The sequence below is a fragment of the Hoplias malabaricus genome, chromosome 2 (assembly GCF_029633855.1).
Source record: "Hoplias malabaricus isolate fHopMal1 chromosome 2, fHopMal1.hap1, whole genome shotgun sequence".
Lineage (NCBI taxonomy): Eukaryota > Metazoa > Chordata > Actinopteri > Characiformes > Erythrinidae > Hoplias > Hoplias malabaricus.
The window spans coordinates 62,614,536-62,631,871 of NC_089801.1; the positions used below are offsets into that span (position 1 = coordinate 62,614,536).

The 17,336-nt window shown below is 39.6% G+C and overlaps 2 protein-coding genes across 2 annotated transcripts in view; one reads left to right on the forward strand and one right to left on the reverse strand.

Moving 5' to 3' along the window:
• The window catches only part of LOC136677780 (Schwann cell myelin protein-like), a 9,494-nt gene extending 202 nt beyond the window's left edge, over nucleotides 1-9,292 (reverse strand). Inside the window, exons 1-3 of the mRNA XM_066655410.1 lie at nucleotides 9,225-9,292; nucleotides 7,407-7,461; nucleotides 5,200-5,547 (exon numbers count right to left, since the gene is read on the reverse strand). Coding sequence (XP_066511507.1) covers nucleotides 5,200-5,547; nucleotides 7,407-7,455 — 397 coding nt within the window. The 5' untranslated portion in view covers nucleotides 7,456-7,461; nucleotides 9,225-9,292. The remainder of the gene's footprint in view (nucleotides 1-5,199; nucleotides 5,548-7,406; nucleotides 7,462-9,224) is intronic.
• Nucleotides 9,293-12,027: 2,735 nt separating this feature from the next.
• Nucleotides 12,028-17,336, forward strand: part of LOC136677786 (sialoadhesin-like) — a 108,684-nt gene continuing 103,375 nt past the window's right edge. Inside the window, exons 1-6 of the mRNA XM_066655423.1 lie at nucleotides 12,028-12,177; nucleotides 13,031-13,097; nucleotides 13,800-13,991; nucleotides 14,948-15,190; nucleotides 15,377-15,631; nucleotides 15,739-15,968. Of these exons, the coding sequence (XP_066511520.1) occupies nucleotides 12,028-12,177; nucleotides 13,031-13,097; nucleotides 13,800-13,991; nucleotides 14,948-15,190; nucleotides 15,377-15,631; nucleotides 15,739-15,968 (1,137 nt within the window). The remainder of the gene's footprint in view (nucleotides 12,178-13,030; nucleotides 13,098-13,799; nucleotides 13,992-14,947; nucleotides 15,191-15,376; nucleotides 15,632-15,738; nucleotides 15,969-17,336) is intronic.

The following is a 17,336-nucleotide window of genomic DNA, read 5'->3' on the forward strand; positions in this document are numbered from 1 at the left end:
TTACGTTCTCTAAAGAACTGGCCACTTGTAGGCCAAATGCTGCTTCTGCTGAATCTTGAGCATCTTATGGGTGTTCCTATTAGGAGAAGCTACTTTAAGAATTTGCTGCTGTTAATGTGTTTTGCTGAGATTTCTCAGGTGTCATAAGAACATCTAAAGTATTTTTATTAAAGAACTGCTGGAGGGGGGGACGCTCGAGAGCTCACTATGGAGTAGAACGTGTTGAACTTGAGCTCCTGCTGAGCTTTTGTTTTATTTAACATTTTTTGGATGCTTAAGATTACGGTATTTTGTTAGTTTCCTAAAAGTGCTCTTTAAGTAAGGCGGCAAAGTTTGTGTGTACTTATGGCTACAAACTTGTGTAAATATAAGTGTAGTGGCCTGCTCAGTACGGACACCTCGGAGCGATTTACTTTACCTTCGATCAAATCCCCTGTAATGGACGTGGTAGCTCTCAAATCCGAGATTCTCCTCTCACTAAAGTTCCTACACTGAAGTTCTCACGGACTACTAACTATTATCACCAGTAGATTGACCAGAGGAGGATGGGTCACCCCTTGTGAGCCTTGGTTCCTCCCAAGGTTTCTTCCTCAGCTGGGGGAGTTTTTCCTTGCCACTGTCACCCCTGGCTTGCTCACTTGAGGGTTTTACATTTGTTTTTACATTTCATGTCAAATCTTTGTCTTACTGGAATTCTGTGAAGCTGCTTTGTGACAACATCAGTTGTGAAAAGCGCTATATAAATAAATTTGATTTGATTTGATTTGACTAAAAGCGGATATCTCGGCGGTGATTAAATCAGAACTGAATTCTGAACCATCAGAATTCCTTCTTTTCTCCAGTCCATGGAACATACTCTCGTATTGATTACTTTTTTGTTGATAAGGGCCTTCTGCCCTTCATCACTAAATGTGATTATGGAGCCATAGTTATCTCAGACCATGACCCCTTGTTTGTGCAAATGCGTATTCCTAACACACAGCTCAATTACCGCCCTTGGAGGCTCAATCCATTACTCTTATCAGATGAAATTTTTACTAATTTCATTACATCAGAAATTAGATCCTTTCAATCAATCAGACCCCTGGAATGTGTTCTCTAACTGTGTGGGAGGCATTGAAGGCATATCTAAGGGGCCAAGTCATATCGTACAGTGCCAATATTAAAAAAGTTGAAACAGCACGCCTTAAGGCACTGATGGACGAGATGTTGGAGATAGACAAATGAAATAGTGTTTTGCCATCTGCAGAAAATGTGAAAAAGCGCATGTCATTACAAACTGAATTTGATCTCTTATCAACACGACAGGCTGAATATCTGATCCATAAATCACGCCATAGGAGTTATGAACATGGGGAGAAAGCTGGTTGGTTACTTGCTCACCAGTTGCGACAAAGAACTGCTAATCAAACCATACCAGCAATTAATGATGATCTAGGACATACCCATAGCGATAGTCTTAAAATTAATTAATGTTTTAAATGTTTTTATCAGTTATTATATACGTCTGACTCAAGTACAAATTCATCTGAGTTGGAGGAGTTCTACAAGACCTTGCACATCCCTTCTTTAGATTTAGAGACAGACAGTGAATTGAAGTAGAAGAAATAACATTAGCAATACAATCTATGCAGAGTGGTAAGTCTCCGGGGCCTGATGGTTACCTTACAGAGTTTTTTAAAAAATTCTCAGAATTACTTTCTCCGTTGTTATTATCAGTCTTTGAAGAATCATTTTCAGAACAGTCCCTACCTTTAACCATGCGGCAGGCAGTTATTTCTTTGATTCTAAAGAAGGATAAAAATCCTATGGATTGTAGTTCATATCGCCCCATTTCTTTATTAAATACAGATGCAAAAAATCTCGCTAAAGAACTAGCTCGCCGTTTAGAAGTGGTCCTTCCCAATATTAAATTTCAGGATCAAACAGGCTTTATCAAAAATCGTTTCTCTTATTTTAACATTAGACGCCTGCTGAATATTCTTTATACCCCTCCCCCGCCTGGAACGTCTGAAGTAGTGCTATCACTTGATGCAGAGAAGGCCTTTGACCGGGCGGAATGGAACTATCTCTTTGATGCGCTGCGGTGGTTTGGGTTGGGACCCAAATTCATATCATGGGTAAAGATTTTATATAAGCTCCCAATGGCTGCAGTGCGAACTAATAATAATATGTCCTCTTTTTTTTAACTTAATCGCGGTACAAGACAGGGGTGCCCCTTATCCCCACTCATTTTCGCAATGGCAATGGAACCACTTGCTATAGCTATAAAGCAAAATGTAGACATTAAGGAAATTGTGCGTCCTAGGTTGGAGCAGAAAGTCTCGCTTTATGCTGATGATATGTTATTATATATTTCTGACCCGCTCTCATGAATATATCAAAATTAATGATCCTACTAACAGAGTTTGGTAAGATCTCTGGTTATAAAATAAACTTCCAGAAAAGCAAGCTAATGCCTATAGACGCTGGGAAAGATATGTCTTTGGCCTCCTTTCCATTTAAACTTTGCCTTAAAAAGTTTAGATACCTCGGAATTAGGATCACACATGATCACAATGATCTATACATTGCTAATTATCAACCTTTATTATCTCAGCTTAAACAAGATATGGTGCGATGGGCCTCCCTGCCTCTTTCCTTGATTGGCCGAATTAATTCAGTTAAGATGAATGTTCTACCAAAATTCTTGTATATTTTCCAGTCTCTTCCGATTTTCTTAACTAAATCGTTTTTTCTCAAATTAAATAACTTAATATTGACCTTTATCTGGAACAATAAAACACCCCGAATAAAAAGGAAAATACTGCAAAGAGGTCAGAGTTCACGGGGTCTAGCACTCCCGAACTTTTTGTTTTACTATTGGGCAGCAAATATAAGGGCGTTGTTGTATTGGATGATGAATGAAAGTACTGCCCCTGTGTGGACGATCTTAGAGGAATCGTCTGTTGATTCTACTTCTCTAGCTGCATTATTGTATTCCGAACTGCCATTTACATCACTGCTTTTAGCTCAAACCCTGTTTTCATATGCTCAATTAAAATCTGGAACCAATTCAGGAGGTCCTTTTCCCTGAGAGGTCTGTCACAGGCAGCTCCAATTATAAACAATCATATGTTTCTTCCATCAATATTGGATAAAACCTTTGCTATTTAGGCCAGAAAGGGCATGCTTTCATTGTCTGATCTTTACATCGATGGTAATTTTGCCTCATTTCAACAGCTAATACAGCAATACAATATACCTAGATCACAGTTCTATAGATATTTACAGCTCTGACATTTCGTATCTTTAAAGTTGGACTGTTTTCCATTATCTCCTTCAACTTCTCTGCTAGAATCAATCTTTAAGTACAAAGCAATTAATAAACAGGTGATAAGTATAATTTATGAATTAATTCATTCACATAATTCTACCTCACTAGAACTTCTTAAAAATAAATGGGAAACTGATCTGGATGAAACAATATCAGAAGAAACGTGGCATAAAATAATACAAGGAATCTTCTCAACCTCTATATGTGTGAAAAATGCCGTTATTCAGTTCAAGATTGTACATTGTTTACATTGGTCCAAGGTTAGATTTTCAAAGAGCAAGACCAACTTAGATCCTACATGTGACCGATGTGGATTGGCACCAGCGTCACTTCTGCATATGTTTTGGACGTGTTCAAAACTATATTCCTTTTGGAATTCTATCTTTGAGACTTTCTCAAAGATTTCTGGGAAAACAGTGGAAGCATCACCATTCATAGCACTGTTCGGTGGAGTCCCGATAGATTCTGATCTTAACAGACGGGATATAAATATGTTTGCTTTCTGCTCTCTCCTCGCCAGGAGGTTAATTTTGTTCAAGTGGAAAGATACTAACCCACCAACTTTCAGTCACTGGATAAGAGAAGTCTTGTAGCATCTTAGATTGGAAACGATTAGATATACTCTGAGAGGGTCCGTTGTGAAGTTTTTTGATACTTGGCAACCTTTTCTAACTTTCGATGAAGATCTGGATGCAGACAGGGTGTTAATATATCTTTTTTGTTTTACTTTGTAATTAATTTATATATTCACATATTATTGTGTGTGTATGTTTGTGTTTATATGTATATATGCATGTTGTTGTTGTTATTATTATTATTAATTATTGTTATTTGTTAATTCGATTACTTTATAATTTCTGTTTATATGCATAGCTGGCCCTTTTTTTTTTTTCTTGAGAATATACGTGTATCACGGTAGCGCAGCAGGTAGTGTCGCAGTCACACAGCTCCAGGGGCCTGGAGGTTGTGGGTTCGATTCCCGCTCCGGGTGACTGTCTGTGAGGAGTTGGTGTGTTCTCCCCGTGTCCGCGTGGGTTTCCTCCGGGTGCTCCGGTTTCCTCCCACAGTCCAAAAACACACGTTGCAGGTGGATTGGTGACTCGAAAGTGTCCGTAGGTGTGAGTGAATGTGTGTGTGTCTGTGTTGCCCTGTGAAGGACTGGCGTCCCCTCCAGGGTGTATTCCCGCCTTGCGCCCGATGATTCCAGGTAGGCTCTGGACCCCCCGCGACCCTAAATTGGATAAGCGGTTACAGATAATGGATGGATACGTGTATCATGCCTGGTATGAGGAGGGTTAGGGATGGGGAATCTGATATTTCTTTTCTGTGATTGTAATGTAAAAAACGCCGTAAAAAAAAAAAACTTTGATAAAAATAAAAGAACTGCTGGAGGAATCCTGTTCACTAGTGAATGAAGTACAGTGTTTTTTTCTGTTGATGGATGTCAGGAATCGCGGAGCGGACTGACTGAGGCGGACGCATTTGCTAAAACGCGGACAGTTTAATAAAGCAAAACAAAGACAAGATACAAAGGAAACAACAAAACACGAAATGAAACGAAACTATCACAGAGACAGACTAGACTGGGAAACGAAACGACGACGAGGGAAACTACGGAGACAGACAGATAACATGACCGACATGACAAAGGAGAAATGAGAACGTGAAATGAACGACCAACAGGACACGAGACAAGAGGGCTTAAATACTAACACAAATGAGAAACACCTGGACAGATAATGAGGACGGGTTAACACATGACACGGACGAGGAGGCGGGACGAGGGCGGAGACAAGGATATAAACAAAACATAGCCATGTGCTAAAAGCACATGGCCGGGGACAACAGACATGACAGGACGAAGGCGTGACAATGGATCTTACCTGTGACAGAAAGATGAACTCCATCTGCACCTTGATACTTTCCTCCAGTCTGATCTGTTATAAATCTGAAGTAGTATTTACTCTGGTCCATTTGTGTAACATTGCTCAGTCTGAGGGTGCAGTTGTGTTGTTTATCTCCGAGATACTCCGTCCTGTTTCTGTACAATTGAACATCAAGTAAATCAGGAGGCTCTTTATCTGTAGGCCACTCTTTGGTCCACATTGTTTTTTTGATGACAAGATCACTTGGATACGTGTAATTGCAGCCCATCCTCACTTTAGACCCAGTGAGGGCACAGACAGATTTAGGGTTATAATTCACAGCCCACTCATTCTGAGCAACAGCTCCTGCAACACACAGTACAGGAATGTGCAGAATGTTACTATGGGTTTCGGTCAAGAAAAATGCTGTAAAATCTGAACTTCAGCTAATTCCTGAGCCTCTTCTGTTTGGTAGAGTTTGCAAACCATGTCTGTATGCTTAGATTGTATATTTCTAGCTTTAATATCTTCCACATATTGTGTTTATATTGACTGGTGTAACCGTTCTAAAAAAGACAGGTGGTGAGTAGATGTTAATACAAGCTTTCATTACACAAATAACAAGAATGAACCAAAGTGGGACATTTTGTGAACAAACATTCTTTTGGATTTTCAAAACCAGTAAATTATATTTGAAACATTTATACAGCAAATAGCTGTTGATTGTTGTACATATGTTAATTGTGCTTAAAATATAGTAATAGTTTGAAGGCTGTTGTTACTAACATGTTACTATGGACTGACATAACCTCTGTGTCTCAAAGCCATTGCTAAGGCTTTTCTATATGGAGAGAGATTACACTCAAACTACTTTACAAATGCATAAATGTCAATCCTTAAATTAAACACAAGTCAAAAATATTTTTCATTTTTTCCAAATAAATACATCCCAATCTGTGTCTCGCAGTCTGCAGTTAGTCCAAATACAGTTACTTTCAGAAATACATGTATTTGGTTTTCATAGATATATCACAATTTTATGCAAACATAAATACATTTGTTTAAATTTATATTGCATATATTTGTAAAGTCGAAGTCTCGAATTGAAAGTTTATTTGTAAATTGTTGAATCTGCATTTGTGGATCAAGCTTATGACCACGATAAGCTGTACACTCCATCAAGCTGGGCTTTATGGAAGAGTGGTAAGAAAAAAGCCTTTACTTACAAACAAAAGTAGGAAGGCTCATTTTGTGTTTGAAGGAGACTCCCCGAAAATATGAAGGAAGGTGCTCTGGTCAGATGAGACCAAAATTGAACTTTTCTGCCACCAAGTAAAACACTATGCCTGGCATAAAACCAACCCATCTCATCACCCCAAGAACACCATCCCTACAGTGAAACATGATGGAGGCAGCATCAGCCTGTGGGGATGTTTTTCAGCAGCAGGGACTGGGAAACTGGTCAGAGTCAATGGATAGATAGATGGTGCTAAATACAGGGATATTTCTGAGCAAAAACTATTTTGGTCTGTCAGTAATTAGCGATTGGGACTGAGGTTCACCTTCCAACAGGACAATGACCTAAAACATACTGCTAAAGCCACACTCAAGTGCATAAAGAGGAAATGTGTAAATTAATTGGAATGGCTTACTCAAAGCCCAGACCTTAATCCAACTGAGAATCTGTGGTCAGACTTGAAGATTGCTATACACCAGCAGAAACCATTTAACTAGAAGGAGCTGGAGCAGTTTTGCCTTGTGCAATGGTCAAAAATCCTCGACAGAAATTGTGGCAAGCTCAGTGAGACTTATCCAAAGTGACTTACAGCTGTAATTGCAGTAAAAGGTGGCTCTTGTTGTAGGCATGTTCTGTAAATGCAAACCTGCAAATAATCTTATTTAATTCCAGGTTGTGGGGTAGCAAAGCACAATAAATGGCAAGGAGGGTGAATACTTACACAAGGCACTTTATATTTTGGACAGTGGGAGGAAACTGCTGCACCAGGAGGAAACCCATGCAGACACAGATGGAATACACCACACTCCTCAGAGACAGTGACCTGAGGCTGGGAATGAACCAACAAAACCCCAGAACACTGGAGCTGTGTAGCAGTAGCTAACTGCAGCACCACTGTGCCTCTCAATTCACACCCAGTGCTTATTATTTTAAGTATACCCTGAATCTAACTTGATCAGTAAAAATGTCTGAAATTGATGTGACTCACCCGAAACCATGAACAGAAGGACAAGTGTCATTTCTGGTGATGTCGTCATAGCAACCTGTACAATACAATACAAATAAATGCTCTTTTAGTATAAATAATAATTAGATTAGTAACGAACATAAAACTGAACATTACAAGATGAGGAATTAATGCATTATATCATAATGTCATATTGTTTCTAAATATAATTGTGTATGTTATAAACGATTTATAATGGGTTTTTTTTCTGAGAGGAGGCAAATGTTGTGTAATGAAGTTAAAATCACCCCAATGTAGCGTTGAAGTGAGACAATGAAGATTTAATTGCAATGTAGTAGCTCATGCAGCATGGCAGAGTTTTATTTGCACCAAGGTAACTCATGGAGCTGGCAATGTGAGTACTAATTGCCCTGCAGTAGCTCAAAGAGCAGGCATAACAAGGTTTAACGTTTGCTAATCATATTTTATTTGAATTCTTCCCATCAGCACATTCATTCATTCATTATCTGTAACCGCTTATCCAATACACCCTGGAGGGGGCGCCAGTCCTTCACAGGGCAACACAGACACACACACACATTCACTCACACCTTCGGACACTTTGGAGTCACCAATCCATCTACCAACGTGTGCTTTTTGGACCGTGGGAGGAAACCCACGCGGACACGGGGAGAACACACCAACTCCTCACAGACAGTCACCCGGAGCGGGAATCAAACCCACAACCTCCAGGTCCCTGGAGCTGTGTGACTGCGACACTACCTGCTGCGCCACCGTGCTGCTCCATCAGCACATGATATCACCAAATAGTAAAGACAGTGTTTGTGCTGTGAACATTTGTCTGTGAGCAAATACAAAAAGAGGGGGTTGTTGTTCGCACTGTGAGCCAATGAAAAATAGAAGGAAGATCTCAGGGTGTTCTTTTCTTATGCCTAACCCACACTACAGGATGTTAATGATGATTGTTATTAGTCCCCAAAGGCCCCACATTACACGTTACTGTCCGCCCTGAATGAAACACCACATACTTTCACACACTTTTTGCTCTTGTCCGACAGCCACTTTTCATGTTTCATATTTAAAATTACAATCAGGGTAGCCCTGACTGTACTGGGAGAAGATTGGAGGAATAAAGGTTGGATTATGGAGTCCTCACACTACAGAATAGCCATGGAAGGTAAATGTTTACGATCACCCTAATATCAGGAGAGCTTTTGTGATTGTCATGAGGAGCAAATCAGCCTCAAAATCAAACCTGTCCCTTAGTGTGGGCCATACATCACAGGATTACTCTTCACTTCAGTTTACCAAATAGACATGAAATTTCTTATGCTATAATTTTAATAAACGCCTTCATTTCCAAATAACATATGATACATACCAAATACTATACTACGCTTATAATGCATTATGGCTTTAAGGTTTATTACAGTAATTAACCACAAAATAAATTCACTCCTGTGTGTAAGGTACACAAGATAATGCATGAAAAGGTAAAATGATCATCATGAAGAATCCCAACAAGGCTCAGAAACTTCAGTGAATATTTAATCAGTTATAACTTCGAAATATTAATTTATTTTAAAAAATAAAAATTAATTTATTTTATCAAATATTTATGTGTTAGAATTTTCCCCATATGAATGTTGTTGGTTTAGTACAAAAATCTATTTATTTGAATGTTATGGGGACCTCAACAAAAATACAGATGATCTGTTTATGCTGTCTGTTGGGACAAAGGGAACTGAATTACAAGTACACACCTGCCCCTAAGTATAATAACAAAACTGCAAAAATAATCCACACTGTCAGTAGACCAGTTAAACAATCACTACTTACCTTGCAGTTTGAAGTGTTCACTCTCTTTAAAAAGCAGAACCAGCACTGAGCTTTTCATGATAATGTCGTTTATACCTCAGTGTTGCAATCATTTTCTGCAATATTTGCCATTTTTTTCTTTTTTCTACATCAGTACCCACTTGTACAATGAAGCACAAGTCCCCCTTCTGTCAAATGTTAAACCCCTAAAACAACAGGACGCAACATTTAGAAGATATTTCCAAGAAAATTTTTTTATCTCTATTCCATCTCCTTAATTTAGTACTTGATTTACAAATCTGCAACAAGTCTGAGCAGAGACATCACTACACACACACTCTAACAGATCTAAACACACACACAAACATACTGTAACAAGACTAACCACCAAACACACACACTAACAACCACCACCACATATAACAAAATAACAAAGCTAAACACCACACCACACACACGTACTAAAAGTTTAATCTTGTTTTTCATTTTGAGGAGTTTTTAACATTTTAGAGATGATGTGTACAATATGTGCATGTGTTCATTTACAGTGTGTGTGTTGGGGGGTATATATTTTAAATAAAATATGAGGAAGCAATATTCAGCAAGTAGCAGTTGTTGCAAAACATGTGTCACAGCGAAAAAACTCTGCTGTTTCATAATTATCAGTGCAAAATTTTGTAATATGGGAACTTTTCAGGTCAGTCTACTGTGACATTTCATGACAGTGAAAACATAATACTTGCTGGTTTAGTGGTTATTTTTCAAGTCAACACAACCATTTAGGGCCTAAATGGGCAGCTGAGTATCAGAAAGTCATATCCACAGATTCAAATATAGGCCTCACATATGGATGGCTGTCTGTGTCAATAATGGGGCCTGGATGTGTTGAACATAGCTCTAATATTGGCAGCTCACCTGCAAACACAAAATCACTCAAAATGACAATAACCCACTTGTATAGAGAATGTTCCATGTATAGAGAATAAATGGGATTCTCACTATTATCCGATATGCAGCAAACCTGCTTCATACTAATACTAATGTACCAACCCACCAAGAAGTGTCTGATTTTAGCACAGCTAGCTCATGTTGTGGGTTCTAAGTCATGACTGAATTCCTGAAAATCATTTTGCTTACAGATTCATGAAGAACTCCTACACACCTCAAACATCTTCATGTCTCCTTATTTTCCTTATAATTATCCAATATTGATTTCTTTTTTTATCATATTGCTATTAAACTTATATAGAGTTATATAAATTTATGTATTTTATTTTTTAGTGTTTGCTGAACTGCAATTCTTGAAAGGTACTGCCATTACAAGCCATTAATTGTGTTTAGATCTTAGCTCCTTTCATTTTATTTACTCTCAGAGCTCACAAACTGATGTCTAATGTTCTCCACTGGCTGTTTGTCTTGAAAACCAATTAGACAAACACACACACAAACTGCTACAAAGCTCCTGTATTCTCTGACCAGAGAAAGTGATCTCAGTGCTAAGAAACATCAGTGTTGATCTGGTTTCACATATGACAGAAAATGTCTGGATAATCAAGCTGCCTTTTCACTTATGTAGCTCACAGTGTTTGAATATCAGACATGATCTGACAGGTGGAATTTCTCCATGTGGTGTGCACCTGGGGCAGCACCTGCAGGAGAAATATTAATTCACTGTGATACTTCGGAACATTATAGATATTCCGCTCTATTCACACACAGGCATACTCAGATATTTTCCAGGCTTTGTATTAGGGGGCTGGCAGGATCAAATCTGTGTAATGTCTCATACAAATGTTACGGATATTTGTATTCACACACACAGCTCCTCAGGGAAAAGTCCCAAAAATATTTCTGAAAGATTCCAACTGTATGTAACCTGCTAGTGAAAAGTTACGCTTTTCCTGAGCAGTGCAGGGAAGCAAAATGTTTTTTATTAATATTATTTATATATATTATTTACATTAGGTATTGTGTGCTCCCGCCTTGCACCCAGTGATTCTGGATAGGTTCAGGACCCACCACAACCCTGAAATGTATAAGTGCTTACAGACAATGAATGAATATATATAATTTATTTCCAAGTAAATTGCTTATTAATTGTGAAATGAGAAATGCTAGCATCACCTAGACTTAAGCTGAGAGAAATGGGTACATTACTGGTTTGTTTAGACAGATCAGGTTTTTTACTGAGGAACCTGAATATGGAGAGTCCAAGATTCGTGGACGGCAGCTTCAGATCCTCAGTGTTATAATTGCATGGTAACCAACCATATTGCTGAAGGTAAAGGTATTGCTGCCATAGTGTCTCACTACATATAGGTGCTACATGTATCTCAAGTCTTTCTGTTTTCTGTCACAATTGTTACACCATCACTTTAAAACCAGTTATATTCATTCATTCATTCATTATCTGTAACCGCTTATCCAAGTCAGGGTCACGGTGGGTCCAGAGCCTACCTGGAATCATTGGGCGCAAGGTGGGAATACACCCCGGAGGGGGCGCCAGTCCTTCACAGGGCAACACAGACACACACACACACACACACTCACACCTACGGACACTTTTGAGTCGCCAATCCACCTACCAACGTGTGTTTTTGGACTGTGGGAGGAAACCGGAGCAAACCCACGCGGACACGGGGAGAACACACCAACTCCTCACAGACGGTCACCCGGAGTGGGAATCAAACCCACCACCTCCAGGTTCCTGGAGCTGTGTGATTGCGACACTACCTGCTGCACCACCGTGCCGCCCAAAACCAGTTATAGTCATATGAAATTAAACCTGTTGAGGATTCAATTTTAATCTGAACAGAAGAGAAAGATGGATGAAGAGATAGACGAGTTACTAGAGCTCCAGATCTCAGTCAATGCTGGACCTAATGGTGCAGTGGGAGTAGATCTTTCTAAATTGCCACTAGCTGAATTCACCATTGAGGCCACTGACGACACCGCAGAGTGTTCAGAGGTGGAGGTAAAAATGTAAAAATAGAGCTGGTTGCCAGGTGACATCACTGAAAATCAGATGAACCTACCCAAACAACAGACAGATGATCAAACAAGAACAAAATCACTGATTAAATGGAAGATGTTCATCATCTCACTACAGCATTAGTATTCTACAGTATACAACAGTTCTTTATTGTTTTTATAATCTACAAATTTAATAAGAAAGAGTTTCTATTTCTAGTTTAAACTTGAATAAGGATGGACCAGTAAAGTGAAGACAGGAAGAGCATTGTCAGAGTGTGTGAAATTCTCAGCAACACTTTACCCACATATAGTTTAACCCTACATTTGTCTGCATTTGTTCTTTGTGTTGAAGAGATGAACGACGTTTAATGAAGGTAGGAAAAGACTCAGTGCTTTTGGAATCAGTAAAGAGTCATTAATTCATTGTTAATGGAAAGAGAAGTGAAGTGGTTCTAATATTTGTGTTGTCTTTAGGTTCAAAAATGTAGGTTGACTATTGGTCCCTTGTGATCATTTCTACTCTAAAGCATCTACTGAGACGCACTGTTAGTGAAGTGCATGTGTATAACAGAGGAAATGTAGCAGTGATATGAGAACTATAACCCCTCTATTTAGACTAGTTTATGTCTGTTCATGTGGAATATGTCTGCTACTGCAACGCTGCAGTTTCCTTCAGGATCCACAAAGTGTTCTCTCTATAACTGTAGAAACACTGCTATGTAACACACATCTAATGTTCAGTGCAGTAACAGTGTTTAACTCAGAGCTCTGTGTCTGCACTATGAACATGGTTCTGCAGATTTAGAGATGTTGCTGAGCCTTGAAAAAGTAATGTGTCATTTCTGATCATCCAGGTTTCACTGATGGTTTCACTCAGAATGTCTCTCACTGTTTCTCTGCTGTTTCTGCTCTTCATCTCTGGTGAGTCACTCTTCATTAGATTCACTCTGTGAAGATTCATTTGATCTCTCTATCACCAGATAAAATAATATTTAAAAAATGTGAGTTAGTTCATCACACTGCGATAAAAATAAATAACTAATATGTGCTGAACTGGAAGTGTGAAATACAGTAACAGCGCCCCCTGTTGTTTCACAAAGGGTCTCTGCTGCAGTTTCCATTTCCCAAAGCCTTGTACATTCTGAGCTGTTCTTATTTAAAACACGAATCATATATGTATGCTTTTAAATTGTGAATTGTGGGTAACTGCAGGGCACAGATGATACACTGGGAGCATCCTCCAGATCTCTCTGAACAAAGGCTGTATTTCTCCACTGTGTTCAGACTCTGTTCTCACAACTTTGCAGTTTTTATTCTCCAAATATTTACTTTATTATTTAATCTGAGCTCAAATATTCATCAAAATGAAGAGTCTCAGTTAAAGCACAGTGTTTATGGAGCACTTTCTCAGACTGAGACCCTCAGTGTAATAATGTACACATTTCTGTATTGTGTGTGTTGCAGGAGTTGTTCCTCAGGACGTGTGGAGTGTGAATTACAGACCTATGTCTATCTGTGCTGTAAAGGGGTCTACAGTAAACATGGGCTGCACTTACACATATCCCAGGGGTCACTCAGTCCAAAGAGCTTTCTGGACCTAAGACCTATCTGTAAATGGTGAAGAGCCTCCTGATCTGTTAAATGACCCAGAGTACAGAGACAGGGTTCAGTTCACTGGAGATAAACAACACAACTGCGCCCTCAGACTGAGAGATGTGACAGAAAAGGACCAGAGTAAATACTACTTCAGATTTATAACAGATCAGACTGGAGGAAAGTATCAAGGTGCAGATGGAGTTGATCTCTCTGTCACAGGTAAGATCCATCAGCAGAAATAAGACACTGTACTTCATTCACTGGTGAACAGGATTCCTCCAGCAGTTCTGTAAGAGACCTACATCAGTCCTTCACACTACATGTGGAATTAGGGACTTACTGCTAAAAGCTGTAGGACCAACATTTACAATCCACTACACAGTAAGAGTGTTTATATCAGATGAGGTTTTGTAGCTGAGATTCAGGGAGATTTACCTGATACTTGCCCTGCATTACACATCTGAATGTTACTGAATGGTGGTGTTGTGTGATGGTAAAATCCTCAGCGTTAAAACCTCCTACAGTGCGAGTGTAAGAACCGTATTGTCTCTAATGGAGTTATTAACTGTAACTGGAAGAATTAGGGGAGAGAACACTGAGGTTAAACACAGAGCCGTATTAAATACTGGAGGCTCCAGTGCTGAGGGTGAGGGTGAGTGAGACATGTTCGTTTATCTACGCTGCTTGTGGTCTGAAACTTCCTGACCGACAGACCACAAGCAGTGTGGGTAGATAAACATGTCTCAGCCACCCACTCCCTCAGTGCAGGAGGTATGTGTCTCTCACACACGTGCACAGACAGACCGACAGACACACAAACACACACATACACACACACACACAGAGGACATTTTTCACTAGACACTATTCACCCATTTCCCTTAGTTACATTAGAGTATTATCTCTGTGTCCTTGTCTTATTTCAGGTTCAATTGAGAACTTGTGTGATGTTAATTACAGCAGTAGGATAAATATCACTTGTGTAAGGCCCTGCTCTCTTTACCCTTCCACTCTGATAACGTTTGACTATGACTTGATAAGAACACAGTGTGTAGTTTACTGTTGTAATAAATAGAGGCACATCATCAGTGATGTGTTCATTAAGTCGGTGTGTGGACAGCACTGTAGTTAATGTGAGGAGATCACAGTGTAAGTGTGTTTTCTCTTGTTTACAGATGTGCAGGTGGATGTTCCTGAGACAGTGACAGAGGGAGATAACGTCACTCTCACATGTAAAACCTCCTGCAGTCTGACTGACAGTCCACAAATCTCCTGGTACAGAAATGGACAATATTCATACCACAGCAGTGCCCAGCTCCTCCTGCAGTCAGTCAGCAGGGGGAATAAAGACAGTTATCACTGTGCTGTATGGTTTCCGATGTCCCTAAAGTCTCCTGAGGTCACTCTGAATGTCAGATGTAAGTACAGGGTCCTGAAGGTTCATAATACGACCAAAGATGAAGATTCATTTATTTGTGATTAAATTAAAATTAACAATTTGGGCAGAAACTGTCATTTACACCATAGCTTCTTGTTAAAAAATGTAGCTGACCAACAAAGCCATATAATAAGGTGTTAAACATAAGGTTTTATTCTACCTCCAGACGGTCCAAAGAGTGTATCAGTGTCCGTCCGTCCCTCTGGTGAAACAGTGGAGGACAGTTCAGTGACTCTGACCTGCAGCAGTGATGCTAATCCACCTCCAGAGTGTAACTGGTTTAAAGGAACATCATTTTTATCAAAAGGAGAGAACTACACAATGAACAGGATCCGCCCTGTGGACAGTGGAGAATACAAGTGCAAGTGCAGTAATGAACACGGAGAGAAATACTCTGAAGCTCTGACTCTGAATGTTCTGTGTAAGTGAATATCTACTAGTTACAGCTGTATTTTGTAGAAATTCTGATTTCTAAAGATAAAATTTCTTAGGTTGATTCAGTCACTGCTGTTATTCTCTGATGTGTAGATCCTCCAAAGAGTGTCTCAGTGTCCATCCGTCCCTCTGGTGAAACAGTGGAGGACAGTTCAGTGACTCTGACCTGCAGCAGTGATGCTAATCCACCTGTGCAGAACTACACCTGGTTTAAAGAAGGTGAAACCTCACCTGTAGGATCTGGACACAGTTACAGTGCTCTACAGAGTGGATCCTACTACTGTGTGGCTCAGAATGAGTACGGAGCACAGACAGCAGTTGCAGTGTCTGTCGGTGTAAAAGGTATTTAAAGAGAAATGGATGATGTATCACTGACGGTCTGGTGGCTTTGGGTAGAACGTATAAAACATTTGTTCTGGTCTCTGTTGATGTGTCTCTCAGGTGTAAAGTCCCTGCTCCTGTATGTGGGGGTTGGAGTTGGAGTTTGTGGAGTGTCAGTGATTACTGCTGTTGTTTTCATGATGTAGTAAGAATGGATATTATGAAGAAACACTTATCCACACTTTCATTTCTAGTCGTCTTTGTTACTGTAACCCTCTCCTTGCTGGTATCAGCTCCTCCTCTATTCACAAACTCCAGAATTCTGATGTGCGTCTCCTCACCCACATTCACATGCATCACCATATTACACCTGATTTCCACTGGCTTCCGCTCAAATATCGGCTTCCTCTCTGTAAACCCTTCCACACCCTCAGGTCCTGTACAACCTTATTCTCTTTTCATATAATTAATTCTAATTTTAAATATCTTTTCACACTCTCATATTATCTGCCTCAAGTCTAATCTGTTCTTTCACTGTGTCCTGTCCTGTTATATTAAGTTTTGTCTAAGAGTATGTATCAATGTGTTCTTCTTATCTGTTTTCCACTGTGTATTACAAATTGTAAGTGTCAATGGGTTCCTGAAAAGCACTACATAAGTAAAAATATTATTTTTAATATTATTGTTATTATTATTATTTATGCAGCAAAACTACAAATCACTGAAACATCTGAATGCATGAAGAAAACAAGAAATTTCAATAGAGTTCATAGCAATGTAATGTTTAATCACTAATGAATCACGCTGATACATCACTCACACTTTTCTAACAGCAGGAGGAGGAAGAGTGTGAAGAACAGATTGGTGGAGAATCAAGATAATATCTACCAGGTGAGGGACTTGTTTCTCACCTGTTGAGATGATGTAGTGGGTTAGAGCAGAGTAAACACTCCACTCTGCAGTGGAGAGGAGCTCCAGCAGCTGGAGTCATTTCACATCTCCACCTGTAGATGGCAGAACTGATCTAAGACGAGTCTGTAGAGAATCACAGGTGTGCAGTAAGAGGGCTGTTCAAGGAGCTGATTCTGAACTCTGAAGTTTGAACACCATCTGTGATTCAGTCTCAGAGCCATTGTCCACACACTTAGAGTGGTCTGTAAGTGTAGTCTGTGGTGTTAATGAACTTGATGTTGGTCAGTGAGGACTTGAACTGCTTCTGTTCTCTGACCCTCCTCTCTCCAGAAGTCTGAGCCTAACACCAAGGACGACACATACACAGCTCTCCACCCCATGTCCAGGTCCTCTGATGATGTGTACCACACACTCGCAGTAAGAGTCTCTTCAGAAACACACTTCACTCAGACATTCAG